Below are 17,084 nucleotides of genomic sequence, written 5' to 3'. Positions count from 1 at the left end.
TTGCATTTATTGGACAAACCAAACACAGGCAAACTCACACATAGTGTAAAGATGGAACACGTCATGGGGTGAAAAATAAATGAAGGGTTTCATTCCAAAATGTCATCCATCCATTTGGAGAACACGAGCTGAAACACAGTATTTCCAAAGTGCATATCCACTCTCAGAAGGGTTCGTATTTTAGACGGCAGACTTTTACAGTGATTTCCTGTCAACATCATTTCATAGGACTTCAGTGACATTGTTTCCACATGGTGTAGACATCATTTTTGGAACAAGGCCCTTCAAATATATAGATTTATTTATATACTTTATACATTCTTTTCTTGCTGTACATTTAAGTCTCATGCTTTGCTTGAAACTGTGCTGTCAGCATTTATCCTCAATCACATAACAGAAGACAAAAAAAAAAAAAATACAGTATTTAGGATCAATGCTGCATAGTTTCAACTTTGGAATATCAAACAACTTCTTTGAACCAACAGGGCAACTGTGTGTGTGTGTAAGGGAGATGGAAACTGTATGAAATCTGTCAGTTTGTCTAAAAATACACATAGTTTGTCTCAGATGCGAGACCGTGTCTCTTATTTGAAACCTCTTAGCGATGCAGTACGCGAAAGATACTGCAGTCTTCGCCGTGTGTGATGAGCAACGCAGTGTGAGGCGTTGGACGAAAGGACAGGTGAAATGTTTAGCAGTTCATGTCACCACATACATGTGGTTAAAAGCAGTGGAGGTAAACCAGCAGTGGATGAATTGCAGCAAAAAAAAAATTAGGAAATGCAAACAACTGTAACCCAGAAAAAGCTGCATCGTCGAGGGCAGTTTCAGCACAAATCACACAAACAAAGTCAGACATTCAGCAACAAAACAGGAGAGAAGCAATAAATAACACAAGGATAAACACAATGAGAAAATCCTGGAAATGTTACTTACAGAGAAATATTAACAGAACTTCATAATACTCCTGTATAAGGAAGGTGTTTGCTGTCCAATGAGGCGAACAAACAGTGGACAAACAAAAAGCACTGTTTCACTGCAACCTTAAACAAACAGGCCTTAAGGATGGTGGAGATAGTTTCACCAAGAAAAAGCTAGGACAACAACTGAAACCCAACCGAGCTACCGAACACTTTACAGTAAGAACACTTAAGAATGGTTCATGAGGATAGCGGCGCGTCGTTCCCTTGTAGTAACCTCCATTAAGGCATTTGCAGAACAGAAGAAGAAAATTGGTACGTAGCCAGCAGGCTGACGCAGACCAATGTGGTTAATCGCTAAGTTGCGCTAACAGGGCTGGAAAGTAACTCGTGCCGGCTATTCTGACCAGTGGGTGAAAGGGTCTTAGAGTGCTTGCTGACTTGCTGACTTGCTGTTCCTCCTCATAGAACCTACCACAAATATCTATGGATGTAAACACAGTTTTAGGAGGGAAAGTGAACCTGGAGGCCACTGGCTGGTGAAAGTGGGCTCTGTCTTTTCCTTCCTAGTTGCCAGACAGAAGGGGAGTGTGTGGGTGAGCAAAAGACTAGGGTGCACAGGGGGGGGGGGGGGGGGGGGGGCGTCGCAGCCACGGCTATGATTCTGTCTGTAGCACGCCTGGCTCCAAAGTCACTGTTCACAGAGATGGCATCAAACCTCATTTACATTAGTGTGTGAGGAGCAGTGCGTGCACGCCGGTGACAAGGAAAACTAGGTGAGTGATCACAGACGGTTGGAGGAGGAGACTTTCCTCTTAACTTTAAGCTCCTGGTCCACGGAGAAATGTGCAACCAGGATCTGAAGACAGATCCACTCTCTGACTCCAGGTCAGACAAATGCTGGCTCAGCGCAGATGAGGCAAGAAAAATCCCAAATGTTCTCAAATTCAGCCGGCTTAGTGTGGACGTACGCATTTCCTTTGTAGTAACGGGCAAAACTCTTAAAATCAACTCACTGTGAATTTCTCTTCGGGGTGCATTATTAGAGCCACAAGACTAAATGAGCATGATTTACCATTTAAGCCAACAAGTAGGAAAGAAAGAACAGACAAAACACTACGGAGTCTCTAAGAGTCGGCGGTCACGTTTAGCATGCTCTCCATGATTACAGCCACCACACAAACATTCAGACAGAATGGTAACCCTATTTACAGCAGCTCAGTGGGAGTGGATCGCTTTCAGAGTGGATCAAATCAAATCAAAGGAAATATTAAGCAAACATATCCAGTCATGTCAAAGTACAAAGAAATCTTCTAATGACTCAGAACAGTACACGCAGGCCTCCTCGCTGTTTCCTACTGGTTGGAATGGAAGTGATAGCAGTAGTGCATTTAGGGTAAATCAGTGAGAAAGAACATACAGGTAAAGCAGAGTCCTGGGTTATTTTACCTGGGTGTCGTCGGTACCCTTGTGTATTGCGTATGGCTTGGAGATGCTGCTTTATGCGCATACAAGTCAAGGAACCAGGAGGTTTCTGAGCGACCACGCGCCTCGCTGCTGTTCTGCGGCTCCGTTGCCTCCTAAAACAGGAGCTTTTATAGCTCTTCATAATCACCGTCCTCTCTTTTGATCGATCCTGCTCCTCCACCCAGAAAGTCCTCCAACTCGTCCACTTCTGTTTTCTTGGTCCGGGATTTCTTTTTCTTTTTCTCGTCTGCTGCTGCTGCTGCTGCAGCCTCGTCTTTTTCTTTTTTCTTGTGTTTGTGTTTCTTCTTGCTCTTCTCATCCTCCTTAAAAACAGAAGAATATAATTTATTGAATTGATATTAGTTTTCTTTTTAGACATACAGACACACACAGTGCTGCTCAAACATTTGTGAACCCTACAGCGATGCTCCGATTTTTTGTAAAAAATACTAAAATAACCTTATCAAATGTTAAGTTATACCCCAATCCACGATACAATCCAAATAATGGACTCAAACAAAGGAAATGGTTATATTGTCAGTCTTTAACAAAAGTGGTTGATTTAAGAAAAACTCATCTACACTCATTTCATGGGTGTAGAATCCATATCATCAGTCCCTCACATCTACTTTGGGGGATTTTTGCCCACTCTTCCTTGGCGTCTGGCATGAACTGCCCGCTTCAGGTCCCGCCAGCATTTCAATTGGATTTAGGTCAGGACTTTGACTGGGCCAATCCAGAGCACGAATCTTGGATCATCATCATGTTGCGCGATCCATCTTCTGCCAAGCTTTAACTTCACAACGGATGGCTTCAGGTTATGTTCCAGGATTTTACAATATTCCTCAGAATTCATGATTCTCTGGACTTTGTGGAGTTGTCCAGGTCCTGAGGATGAAAAGCAAGCCCAGATCTTAACATTCCCACCCCCATGCTTCACTGTTGGCAGAAGGTTCTTTTGGTGGTATGCAGTGCTGACTTTTCGCCAAACATGGCGGTTTTGGTTGTGACCAAACAGTTCAATTTTGAACTCGTGTCCACAGAATGGACTTCAGGTTTCTCCAGGTCTCTCTGGCAAAGTTGAGACAGGCAGCTTTGTTCTTTTTTGTGAGCAGAGGCTTCTTCCTAGTAACCATTCCATGTAAGCCATGTTGATTGAGTTTTCTTCTTATTGTGGAAGGGTTAGCACGTGTCCCAGATGCAGCAAGAGGTCTGCAAGTCCCTAGATGTTGTGTTTGGGTTGGCCTTTACCTGAATTATCATTTTTCTTGTGGCTTTTGCTGATATTTTAGAAGTCTTTTTCAGTGCTCTCCATTTGTAGATGATCTGTCTCACGGTGGAACGATGATTTTTATAGCTTTCCCCAGACAAATGTGCTTTCACTACCCTCTTCCTGAGGTCCGCCGAGATCTCTCTTCCTCTCGGCATGATTGACCTGTATGGGTTCACCTGGGTAAGACTAAAGTGACCTGGTTTTATCTCTGTTTCAATCAGTGATGCGCACTTTCTTCCTTAAACATCTCTCATTTCATCGGTCCATTTCAGTGGTTAATTTAGCCACCAATTAGTCCCACCTGATTCTACTTAACTGCTTGTTTTAAGCAATGCAGCCCAGGGTTCACTAACTTTTGCACCTACATAAGTTGACCAAAAACTCTTTTTAATTTAGTCTTGACTACCCAATTGATTTTTTTTTAAAAGTATATTGAATTGATAAACCTACACCTGTTATTTCATATAGAAAATAATCGTTCTGATTAAATAAGGAAATCAGAAAAAAACTCCAAAATGTCACAAACTTTTGAGCAGCACATTTACAGCACGTAGTATGAACGAAAACAACTTTACCTCTTTGCTTTTCTTCTTCTTTTTCTTCTTCTCCTTGGAGGAGTGTTTACTTTCCTTCTCTGAAAGAGGAGCAGATCCATATAGCAGTCTTAGATGGACAGATTAATCGTATTTTAAATATGCTAAAATTAAGTCTTTTCATGAGTCTACTGAGTCTGTCAAAGAAGAGATAACGCAGGTTTTTCAGCCATTTAACTGAAACATAATGAAGGAGAAACTTTATGCTTTGCTGCTTGAACATCCAATAATTCAAAACATAAAATATTCAAGGTGAGACATCACCCTCCCCATGTACCTGTATAGGGAACTATGGTTCTGTTATTCTGGATGACCAGAGACCATGTGTAATACCTGGATAACCACCAGTTCTTGGAGTGAGCATGCTGTCTGGTACTTGCGATTTGGTGGTTGAGCACTGACTGACGTCAAGGCCACACTAGTTAAACCACTAACTTCCTGCCAACTGATGTGAGGAAAATAACTGGGTACAAAAGCTGTACGGCACGCTAGATAAGGGTCTGTTGCCTTTTGTCCAGAAGACATAGGCCAACATCTGCTTGAGCCACTGGTGACCAGGGAAAGGCACTCTCACTTCTCTATTCTAATACAGACAGAAGACTGGAACGTGCTTTCAAATGTACCCTTTCTTTTAACTCACACACTTTTCTCTGCCCTGTTCCTTCAGTCAGTAACCTTCATCAAAACCAGTTAGCTGAAAATACATTTCAAAATCATGACAAAAAGACACACCTCCACCAACCAGAATCACATTCAAATCATGAGCTTCACACAGACATACATATAATTTACTAACCGCAACGAGTCGAGAGTTAGACAAACACATGGACAGATATGTCATGACTTGCCTTCCTGCTCCTCGCTGCTGTCTTTGGCTCCGGGAGCCTCTTCTTGGATGCCGAGGCCAAACAGGTCAGTGTCGTCCTTGTGTTTGAAGGAGATCACAGTGGGCTTCAGGGGTTCTGACACCTTGACTAACTGCATGTCATCGTCGGAGAGGTCAGACAGAAGCTCATCTCTGACAGGAAATGTGTCCTGCAAAGAACCAGGGCAGCCAAAAACGTACAATCACACATGTAAATATTTCATTTATCCAAAAGAGACGGAGCAGAAGTAAAGGCGTGTGATGTGGCAGTGTGCTGTTAAAAACCTCTTTGGAGTGTCAGCGTTCTGTCTGATTTGTATCATGCTGTGGAGAGTTCACTGAATGACTACCTGAGTGTATCAGCTGCAATGGTGAATCTGTTCTACTTTACCTTTGCTATTTTTGGTGTGTCTGATGCTTCAGACTCAAAGTCGGGGTCATCCATGACAAATGAGAGCATCTGCTGAGCAACTGGGGCCTCGGGGTCTGTATCAGAGTCCTCAGCTTTGGGCGTGCTTCCCCTCTTCTTGCCTTGGTGTCGGGCTGGCTGCGCTGCTGCTGGAGTTAACATGAGGGAGATGGGTGCTGCAGTCTGGCCTCTGGGCTCTGCAGCTTTTGGTTTCGTTATGTGGATCACAGGCCTGAATCAGTGCGACAGGGAGTATTTGTTTACAATATGATACTAGTTTATACTCTATGCATTGTATACATTTCTTTCACTTATTTTTTTTACATTTTTGCTCCGATTTTCTTTTTCTTATCTGTTTGTGTCACTTTGATCTTCTGCTGCAGCAGCAGCGAAAATTCTCAGTCATCTATCTTATCATAGAAAACACAGGAACTCAGTGTCCATCATGGCCGATACCAGTGTGCAGACTGACCGCATTAGAATCATCTAGACACACCACAGCACTTCAATGACTCACATCTCAGGCCTGTTAATACTCAAGTTTACAGTAAACCACGGTTGGGAGTCTTTGTAATCTGAGCGCCATCTGGTCACAGTGGAAAGAAATGAAAAGGAATAACTGCACAGATGTCGTCAAATGGAATAAGGGAAGTTGTGTTTTGACATGAGAAGTCATAGGAAAAACTACTGATACCACAACAGGATGTAGCAAGTCTCTGCCTTGATTTTCTGTTTGGTGTATACCAACAAGAGAATGTGGTTGAGCTCCATCAGAAATGGTGAGGACTACATATTTCTTTGTCTTTTGAGCAAAAAGGGCTCCCTCTCTGAACTCAGTTTCCCAGACTCCTTTAATTTCACACGTGTGCTAAATGCACCCCTGGACCCAGCTTTACAGCCACCATTGGTCAATGCATGACACATGAACCTACAACCTCAGGCCACAAAACCAGAGCTCCCCCACTGCTCTCTCTCTCAGACTTCTCGAGAGCACACCACCTTTTTCATGGCAGCGACACGAAGCCCTGCCTGAACCAAGTTTATCAGCGAAGCCTGCCAGCTGATCTTCAGAGCAACAGGAGCACAGCGGCACCGAGCTGCTGACTAGCAAGGAACAGAGGAGCGACCGGATTCCTCCATCCTGCAACCAGGACAGCAAGGACAAAGAAGCACAACCTTCTTCCTGCCTGGTTCAGCAACAGGCTGAGAAGCAGCACACTGAAGGACCTTCTTCTTCCCACTGCTAACAAACTCTAACTGGGCATATATAGCAGAGCATAACTGTATACACTGTGTGCCAAATTAAATCATTTTCAAATTTGTTAAGAAGTCAGATTGTTAAAATAAAATAAGCTAACAGCTGCAGCACTTAGCTTTCAATATGGTAATTTTGGTTTTAGTTATCAAGTTAATTATTAATCATAATACCAAATTGATAGCTGAGTTAATTTATGAGACTGAATCAATTAAATTGGCTCTTTTTCTTTTTAGGAAAGGCCCTGACTGCAGCAGCAACATGAATCGGGGCCATTCCTTTTACTGCAGGTCATTTTCTCTTTTCTGCATTGTGTTTGTATTTGTATCTGCATTTATGAAAGTACAGAAAAGCAATAACATCTGTTGCTCTGCAGTGGTTCATTTAAGATGCTGCTTGTTAATAGTAACCAACTGGTTGGTAAAAGCTTATTTTGGCTCCCCATGACCTCATTTCCTCTAAAATCCCTGGTGATTCCAACATGGACCACAACACATATTTACATTCAATTCTATGAACTGCTGAATTCTGGGAAAGGACTTACGCTTTCAGCTCAGGTTCGCTGTCCACGTCTTGGTCCTGTGTGACAGTGGGAGCCGCTGGCACCCCCTCCTCCTCGTCACTGGTCAGAGTGATATCTTTACTGAGGGGCAGGGTCTTGGGTTGGGGAAGGCTGGGCTCGCTGTCATCAGGATCGAGCTCATCCTGAAAACCAGACACCATGGGGTTTCCTCTGTCTTCCCCATCACTGGGACAGAGATAGAACAAGAGAACGGTCACTCTGCTTTACTGCTTTAGAGGGTCTCCTACTGCAGGTGCCTGTTAAACCCAGGACCCTCAGTTACATCCAATGTACAAATGTGTACGCATTCTTAAACCCAATACATTCTAACAGATATGATAAAGGCTAATATCAAATTATATGTAAAAAAACAGGAAATGTAGGACATCAAGAAATTCCATCTTTGTCCCAAACAGTTATCAAGCCAATTCAAAGGTATCTGTAAGCTTCTCACCTGTCGCTGTCCACAGCCGGCGCTGGTGCAGGCGGAGGCACCTTGTTCTTTGAGGGCAGGCTGTCTTCCAGGAAGCTTTTATCCAGTCTCTCATCTGGCACGAAGTCATCCACGCTCTGAACATTGGTGGCACACACTGGTGCAGACGAGTCCTCTGAGGAAAACATGGAGCCCAGTTAATGTGAGTAACTATCAAATAAATTCACTTTATTCAAACCTACACTCTCAGGTTAAAAAGCCCCCCTCTCGGCACTGCCATGTGTTGCCTTGTTAATCACACTTGTGTCATTGTACCTCCAATGACACAGTGAAATCACATGACATTTCAATACCAGCCAGTCCTGTGATCATTTCAAAAGCTCTGCATTTCTCAAATTCTTTCATCTTGTGACTGCTTACTATGGGCTGTAAGTTTCTGTGAAAATCTGTGCAAAAGCTCATCTGAAAATAAGCCAGTTAGCTACTGGCCAACTCCCCAACTGCTTCAGAAGAAAGGACAGTGAAAAAGGCTGCATCCAGTTGTTTTCAGATGATGACAGTATAACATAACATTTCATAGGCTGATTCATGTAGAGTCAGTAATCTGGATAACACGATAGGCAGTCAGAGAGGTTTTCAGTGTTTCAGAAGAACAGTAGAGGTGTCACAGTATACCAGTACTGATATTCAAAAAATTAAATTCATATCATGTTAAAAATGCACTCATGATAATATCATGAAAATATCAAGTATTGTTATAGGGAATACTTCTGGCCATGATAATCATGTGGTCAAAATCTGATATTGTGACAGTCCAACCCAACAGTACTCATCATCATTATTTCAGACCTGAGACCTTCATCTATCTGGCAGGGTTATGGTGGCTTTTTTCCATTCAGAGATAGGTGTCCCGTTCTAGTTCTCATTCAAATCCTATTTGTTTGGATGCCTTATTTAAAACAATCAATTCTGTCATGCCAGCTGTTGTAATGCGGTTGTACGAGTTTAATGCAGAGGAATCAACATAAGTTTTGCTCATACACAGAGTTTCATAGTTTAACAGGGTGATTTTAGTTTCTTTGAGCATAGGAAATGAAGGAGATTATAAAACGGATTAGGGTTACAACTTGTTCATGGTTGTGACATATGGTAAATGTAACATCTAAAAAAAAATTTCACACAATTCAGTATACACAAGAGCAGACATTGGTGATATCATTGTCACCAGAACAAACGCGCCCCCTTTAGGGTGACACAAGCGCTGAAAATGAATTGGGTAAAGTAGAAGCACCAAGTCCAAAAGCTGCTGCAGTTTCTGATTTTCTTCCCCAAACAGCAAGAGACAGTGAAAGAAGAGATCTGTGGCTTCAGGACATCAGCAGAGATGGAGGCAGGCTGAAAGGACACGCATCAGCCTCTATTTCTATAATATGCCGGTTGTCATTCAGCGAACATTATTGTTTCCCTGACTGGCTGTAGGATTTGGACCCATAATAGCTAAAAGCGACGCAGTATTCTTATTTTAGGTTAATAAACTGCTAAAGAACTGAAGAATTTCTATTTATCACCAGTCATATTAAAGGGCTGCTTTCACCCACGTATAGAATGATATTTGCCAGACTCCACTGATGTGTATGTGTAATACTTACTGTTACCATGTTTGTACTAGATCCTAGGGTTTTGTTTTGCACCTACACTTCTTAGGACTAATAAAAAAACAATATGGAAGCTCTGTAGACTGAATCAGGAAGACATTTCAACTTTTAAAAAAATGAAATAAGCACAATTAGTACCACGCCTTCCATCCCTCTCCTTCATAACAAACCCCCCCCCCCCATACTCACGGAGTTACTGTTAACCAGATGGAACCCAGCTTCACTACGGCATTACACTAATAATAAAGGCACTGTTAGGACCAGCGTAAATATACGACGGCTTGTCGTGAGATGCTGATTCATTAAAGATGATGATAAAAGTGATCTCAATCAGGAGAGGACATACATTCAATGTGTGTGTGTGTGAGAGTTTGCAATGCTGCAGCCTTTACATTAATCTGGTGCATCCAATTCAGTTTGGAAGTGTTATAGAAATGACCTAAAAGACCAAAAGACAAGCGGTGAAGGAAGACCTCTGTATGGTTCTTGGGCCGCTCATCACACACGCTCACAAGACACTGCAATTACATCAGTGCTGACAACGCAGTGTGTATGTGTGGCCTCTTGCTGACCATTGGCTCCTGGTCTGTGTGACCAAAAGCTGTAGTGACTGATGGTCACAGAACAATATAGTTTCATCCACTGAGCGATCCTCGATGTGGCTTCATCTTATTCTCCTTGGGTGACAATGTGGAGGTGGACAACAGCAAATATACAAACTATCAACTATCAAGATGTATGCTGTGTAATCTGTAGAAGAGACTCACCTGGTGCAGAGGCAGAAGCCTCAGCAGGAGATGAACCAAACCAGCGGGAGATGAAGCTACGTTTCTGGGGGGCCGCTGTTCCAGACGCAGCGGAGGACTGAAGGTGTTCGGGTGACTGGGCTGATGGCTTTGACTCAACAGTTGGTGAAGCTGCCCCACTAACCGCTGCCGAGGGAGGTAGAGCGGAGGAGGTGGACACAGACGGGGACTGTGGGAGCGCCTGGGAGGGAATGGGAGGCTGAGGGGTGCTGGGGCTGGAACTGCCTGTGGAGGCCCCACTGGGTGGGACAATGGGGGACTGGGAGCCAGAGGAGGGACTCTGTCCGTTAGCTGGACCAGGAGAGCCATAGCCCTTACTGCGAGACTCCAAGTTCTCCAGGAAACTGCAGACATCACAACAGGGATGGTTAATAAACTGCAGTAATATCTGGGTTTAGGAGCACACTGTGTGGACAGTTCAGGAAAAGTCCTCATGAATATTTCAACCGTCTCAACATGGTACTGTGCTGTAAAACAGTTCATGTCTCAAAAACATGCACACCAGCTATATTCTAGGATACAAAGAAATACAGTGGAGAGGAACCCCACAAATGTGTTTCACAAGAGGAACTCAGCATCATTACAATAAACATTTTCTGTCAAATTATTCTGCAGGCTCAGCATTTTAAAATCCAACTATCCACCACCGCCTCGACACGCTGAACTGTTGTGTTCCTCACACAGAATACTGAGCGGTGTACAGCAGAAAGTTCTGCTTTTTGCTCATGTCCCTCTAGGGGCTCTGTACAACAGTACACTGGCAGAGAGAAAAGCAGAATATACATCTCATAGTTCTGATCTTCAGTCTCCTGCTGGACACAGAGCTCCTCCAGGGTGGCATCCATGTCCAACTGGTTGGTCTCCAGCTGCCTCAGGAGCGTCTCCCTCTGCACATGCATACATACATAAATCCGACATGAGTGACTGGAGCTCAGGATAGGACAGGAGCTCAGGTCAGGACTTCATATTCACGCAGTAAAACAAGATTCAAATCCTTAGAAACCAGAAGAGGATGAAACAACTAAACAAAATAAAATATTTCGATACTAATTATGACTAATTAGGAAAAATTACCTGTAGTTGCAGGAAGGGGATGTTGAAGAACCTGTGCAGATATTTCAAGCCAAAGCCGTTCTTCATCGAGGACTCAGCATAGTGGATGTAAGATGATCCCATTGGTCTGTAAAACACAAGTAATGCTAGTTATCCTTCACGACAACACCTGACTTATGCAGTACATGCATGTGCTGCATAAATGTCCTTGCAATCCCCTTCGTCACATCGTAGTGAAGACTGTAAACATGTTAAAGACACATCCATTTGGCCTCATGGGGGCAGCAGAACGAGCTTCACAACCTGACATGTCATCACTTTATTAAGCTGGTGAATGTGACTGTTTACTCCTCCGGGAGATACAGGGCAACAGTATCATTCATTTGGAGCCACGGTGGTGTCCTCCTGATTAATGATGATGAACGAAGCTCTGTTTTGGTGTCCACAAAACTCCAGGGGGAAAACGTCTGGCCCTTGAGCGCTGCACTGTTCACCAGCTGCTCTCTAAGTGGGTCTGTCTGCTGCTTGGTGCTGAGCGGGTTGTGTGCAGTGCAGTTTTTAGAGCCTTTTCACTAAAAGCTACCTGCTGCTGCTTCTGAGAACAAAGTTGGTGAGACAATTTTGTGGGTAAATCCGTAGAGTAAAGAGGAACCACTGCATACTCCATGTACTACTACTACTACTACTATACTACTACATACTTCCAGTGGCCCCTTTTAACATCTCAAACTCTAACTTGAAAATATTGAGTGATGCAGCTTTAATATTCTAACATTTATATGTTGGATAACATCCAGATGAGATGGATTAATTAAGGTAATGTTTAATCAAGGTAATTCATCGAGGGTCACACAGAATGTTTTTTTTTTTTGGCACAAGCAGCCAAGTTTGTTTTTTGGCCTGATAAATGTGTTTGTTCCTTTTCCCAACCACAGTGATCTCTACCTGTTGAGTCCAGCAATCAGGTCTCTTATATCATCAGGGAGGATGACGCGATGTTCGCCCATGTCCCTGTGGTTTCCCAACACGCACACCGGCACATGGGTGGGTACTTTGGGCAGTTCCCTCAGGATGTAGTTGAAAGTCCTGCAATTGACACAAACGCAACACAACAGTGATTCAAGAAGAAGCCCTGCAGCCTTTGTCCATCACGTCGCCACACTATGGAACACATTAGCTCCATCATCCGGGGTTAGGAATCGCTCAGTGTTTTTAAAAGAAAGCTAAAATTGCATCTCTTCTTCATCCTGAAGTTCTTTTTTGCACTCTGCTCTGCACTTCTTTTAAAATGTTGTACTTTACTTTATTAAATGCATCCTATGAATTCTATTTAATAACTTCGTTATTATGATTCTAATTATTATTATTCAATGGGTTTTATCTTTTATCTCACATTATGCATTCTATATATTTGTTTTCACCTTGACTTAGATCTTTTTTCTTGGTCTCATTTTTCTGTTACATTCATGTTTTCAATGTTTTTGTGTTCACTCCACGTGAAGCGCACAGTGCATTTCTTGTATGAAAGGTGCTATACAAATCAAGTTTATTGTTATTTATACGGTCAAGGTTCATACATATACATTAAGACACCAGTTTTACAGAGACACATTACTTTTCCAAGGTTTTAACAGGTACAAACGCGGATCAAATATGCAACATCACAGCAGGGTAGTTTTCAACTCTGAGGGCTTCTGTGGAACTAGAAACAATGTGCACCTGAGAGGTTCACACGAATACATGCTGAAAGTGATACCAATACTGCCACCACGAGGGAAGTACACCAGCATGGCACAACAACATATGAGCAGTGCTTAAATGAGACATGTTAGTGTTTTAGAAAGATTTCCATCTATTCCCTCAGACATGACGCCTTAATTAGCAATGCTGAAATGTCTTTGAAGGTTTTTGCCTTTCAAGCTGAACAGAATCCACCAGTGGAAACTCTCAGCTCCACAGACACATGCAGACGCACTGAAACCTAATCTGTCCATGCATATTGTAGCATTAGAGTTCACTGTTGAGACTGGACCAACAACTGAGACACACTCTTACCACTGCTTGGTAATGTCAAACATCATGATGACTCCATTACAGTTCTTGTACACGTCCAGGAACTCTGCATCCAGAGCCACCTCGTCCGACTGCAACACACATACATTCATATTAAATAAAAGCATTGATCAAATGACACATGAGAGAAACACAATATTCTGACACGTTGACAACTAAGAGATCCCATGAGAACTCTTTGCCAAATTCCATAACCCACAAACTGTAAGCAAGCCTTTCCTCCTGAACACATGACAGTCATGTGATAATCACCTCTTGGGGCTCGTTCTCCAGTTTCAAATTGTCTCCGCGTCTTTTGCCTTTGCCTGAAAGAACAAGTGAAGAGCTGTCAAGTTTAGACGAGCTGAAAAAGAAACAAAACACATCACAATGTCCAGCTTAGTTTGCTGCTTGACATTAGTTTATGATGAGTAAAGCAAGCAGAGCAGCACAGCCGCTTTTCCTGTGGAAAAGCATCTTGCAGCCTAGTTTTAACACGCCTGATCCGTTAAATCCACGCTGCTGGCTCACATGGTACAGGCGCTCAGGCTGTAGCTAGACAAAGCAGAAAACTCAGCCAAACTCTGACAGGTAGCCACACAGCAAACCTGGGAATAGCCAAACCTTGAGAATATTGACATTCAGATAAGAGTGGAACAAGGCGGGGCAAACCCACAACACACAAGCCAGTTCAGCTTCTAAACACTACAGGGTCGCTCACCTACACCTTCAGGAAGAGGATATTTGTGGCCTGAGATGAGTGCAAAAAAGACAACATCAACACTGAGGACAGAAACAGACAAGCAACCGTGCACCTGATGTCATGACATACTGTAGCAGGTTGAGTAGAGAGAAAAAGGTGGAACTCCTTATAGTGCGGTAAGCCTCAATAGAAAGTCTGCTTCTTTAACTGGCAGGCGTGTCAACACTCACCTTTGTCTACCACGTCCCACACCTCCACCTTGACCACATCATCAGTAGCTGACAGAAACAGAAATGGTGTTTTCATTATTCATGTTCTTGGGCCACAGAGGGAAATAATTCAAACGTACAGGCTGTTAAGAGACTCTAATATGGATCCAGTGACTAAAAACACAAGAAGATACACCTAAGGGTGGAAAACACTTGCTTAGTATGAGGCGACTAACACAAATACAGGATACCTACTCTAAAAATCGGTTATCTAAAGCTAAATCTAAATCTAGACGCACAATCTCTCTCTTTTTTTTTTTACCTTGATATGGAGCCACTGAAACAAATCACCAAGGCACAAACAGCAGATGTCAAATGGTCACCAAAATAGAAACGTAACCAAAGCAGTGCTGATGAGATAAAATAAGCTGGGATGTTTGGGAATGACAGTGACTTACTTTTGTAATTCCAATGGATGCTTGTGGCTTGGATCTCCTGAGTGGGAAGGTACTCCTCCACAAACTTCTTGCCCTGCAGTCGATGCCATAAAGTACTCTTTCCAGTGTTTCTATCTCCGCGGATGACTATTTTCACTTGAGTAGGAAAGAGATTGTACATTGAAGTTTATCAACTTAATGAAGAAGCATTGTTTTATAATCAGAAATGGTATAGATGTTGACCTGACTGGCTGCATTACTCACTGTTATACTGGACCCCTTTGGCGAAGCGTCTCTGCAAACTTTGGTTCATGGACTGCATGCCGGCCGGGATGTTCTTGTCCCTGAGCTGCCCTGGCTCGGACCCCACCAGCTTCTTGAGCGCTGAAAACATCTTGACGCGGCTTCACGAACTTGTACAGTAATGTGCAGTGGTGGAACAGCCGAGCTCGCCTGACAAACTGTCACACAAAAACTGGAGGAAAAAGTATAACAGCGTATCCCGATGTAGAGGGAGTTTAAGGATCCATGCTTGGAAGCAAATATGATGCCAAATCACTGAATATTGACCATTTAGCAGCAGCTCTCTCAAATCTTACTAGATGCTCTTGCTCGCCAGTTAGTGGTGGAGGTAACTACCATGTTGTTTTGAGCATCATCTGTGGACAAAAAAAAAACAAAACAGAAGAATACAAAAGTTAGGACTGAGAGGCAACTGTCAATCCCTTTCAAGGTGTATTCATCACCAGAAGGCAAAGCCTGTCAAACACAATCATGTGTTCGCTATGAAGTGGGAGAGAAATGAGCAGCCAGATCTGGTGACTTAAAGGGACGTCCCTCACATTAAACCATGTAGTTGTTTCAGCCAATCAACATTACAGGAAACACAGACAACTGTTTCCCCAAGATGGAAAAAGACTGACACCACTAACACCCCATTAGATCATCGATGAATCGATCCAAGAAATTAATGTGAATATCTTGTGCTTGCTCTTTGTCTTCTTTGACGGTAAAGTGAAAATCTTTGGATTCTTTGGACCATTGGTGTGTCTGAACGAGGCATCTGGAGACATCAGCCATGGCACTGTGCAGTAGTTTTATAGACCACACACACATAATCAGCACAGTGGGCGATAATCAAAGTAATCGTTAGCTGCAGCGTTTTCTCACATTCTTATTCTACATTTTCATACAAAGCAATGGGTTTATGGCTCTGCAACCCAAAAGGTATTGACTACAGCACATAGAAGCACCTACTGAGGGGGAGGGGGGGTAGATCTGATGATGTGGCCAGGTGACACTTGGCAGCAGGAGCACGGAAAACGTATTAGTGTACTGGCTCATAGAAGTGAAATACTGGAGGTGTGTGTGTGTGTGTGTGTATGTGTGTGTGTGTGTGTGTGTGTGTGTGTGTGTGTGTGTGTGAGAGAAAGGTGAAGCGTGTGTCCACCCCCAAACTGTCCCAGGAGGCGTTTCATTGTGCACAGTCCCATTTGCGAAATACTGTCATAGCAACACTGTGAATGAGTTCTTTGGAAGCATCAATTGTCCAGCTAGCATTAGCTAGCTGTCCAGGCTGTTAGCTCAGCTGAGATGGGGCTGTAACGAAGCTACTGAAGCTATTTTACTTAAAGCTGATAAAACAAAATACTCTAAGGATATGTCAAGGTCATCACGGGCTCCAGTCTATGATGAGGCAGCCCGGTTTGTTACCTGCCCTGGCTTCACGGTAACGTTATCCTCTGGCTCTGGTTTAGCTAGCTATCCAGGCGATATTAGCATAGCTTTCCCCCCCCGTACGCACAGGGACGTTAAACGGCAGCTGGACGGGATTTTTTTTCTTTCCGGTGCTATCAGCTACAAATACTCACAGTTATTTGTTTGGATAAGAAACTGTAGTCCCGACATCTTTATCTCAAAATATCTGTCAGACCTCCATCCCGACAGAGATGTAGCAGCGACATTCCCTTGCAAAGACAGCAGCCACAGCGACCTAGCGTCAAGTTCGCCACAAACACGTACAACTTCCGTCAAACTTTCAAATTAAAGCTTAGATTTTAAACGACCCCAGTACCGACCCCCCCCCATGCACATAGTTTAGGTTTTGGGTCTCAGATGTCCACCTCTGACACGTGAGTGGCCACCAAAATACAAAAGACATAAATGGAATTTGGTTAGTGCTCATGAGACCATTGAAAAATGACATTGGAGGACCGAGAAGTTCAGCAATCTCACCACATGCTCCTTCATTCTGGCACTTTCCATTTTTATTACAGTCCTTCATTCACAGATGAAGTTTCCAAGGTCAAGGATGAAGGCTGAATCTCAGCCGTTGTGACAACATGGACACAATGAAACAGATGTCTCTCAAAAACCTAGTTTAGACCCCTCC

General features: G+C 43.2%; 1 protein-coding gene across 3 annotated transcripts; it reads right to left on the bottom strand.

The window, feature by feature from the left end:
- Positions 1-1,680: 1,680 nt before the first annotated feature.
- On the bottom strand, positions 1,681-15,349 carry rabl6b (RAB, member RAS oncogene family-like 6b). Of its 3 annotated transcripts, none has more exons than XM_070833433.1 (17): positions 15,292-15,349; positions 14,957-15,167; positions 14,714-14,848; positions 14,277-14,324; positions 14,065-14,094; positions 13,617-13,669; positions 13,347-13,435; positions 12,237-12,377; positions 11,313-11,418; positions 11,022-11,125; positions 10,200-10,582; positions 7,799-7,952; positions 7,327-7,530; positions 5,510-5,759; positions 5,102-5,288; positions 4,236-4,294; positions 1,681-2,710 (listed from the first exon to the last, which is right to left on the bottom strand). In XM_070833433.1, the coding sequence occupies exons 2-17, from the start codon at positions 15,084-15,086 to the stop codon at positions 2,516-2,518; spliced, it is 2,268 nt and encodes a 755-aa protein (XP_070689534.1). In that variant the 5' UTR covers positions 15,087-15,167; positions 15,292-15,349; the 3' UTR covers positions 1,681-2,515. The 3 variants fall into 3 exon arrangements, with proteins under 3 accessions (XP_070689534.1, XP_070689535.1, XP_070689536.1); XM_070833434.1 differs by having other exon boundaries at positions 15,263-15,345; XM_070833435.1 differs by lacking the exon at positions 14,065-14,094 and having other exon boundaries at positions 14,957-15,345.
- Between the last annotated feature and the right edge of the window lie 1,735 nt (positions 15,350-17,084).

The sequence above is a fragment of the Pempheris klunzingeri genome, chromosome 7, assembly GCF_042242105.1.
Source record: "Pempheris klunzingeri isolate RE-2024b chromosome 7, fPemKlu1.hap1, whole genome shotgun sequence".
NCBI lineage: Eukaryota > Metazoa > Chordata > Actinopteri > Acropomatiformes > Pempheridae > Pempheris > Pempheris klunzingeri.
This window is presented reverse-complemented; position numbering and strand designations above follow the sequence as displayed.

What these genes read in the sequence shown, in the direction of transcription:
- rabl6b (XM_070833433.1), bottom strand. Translation starts at nt 15,086, where the DNA reads ATGTTTTCAGCGCTCAAGAAGCTGGTGGGGTCCGAGCCAGGGCAGCTC. An exon ending in CTGATTGCTGGACTCAACAG is followed by an intron (nt 11,419 to 12,236) that starts GTAGAGATCACT and finishes TGTGTTTTACAG; the next exon opens with ACCAATGGGATCATCTTACA. An exon ending in AGAAGAAGAAAAGCAAAGAG is followed by an intron (nt 2,711 to 4,235) that starts GTAAAGTTGTTT and finishes TCTGTTTTTAAG; the next exon opens with GAGGATGAGAAGAGCAAGAA.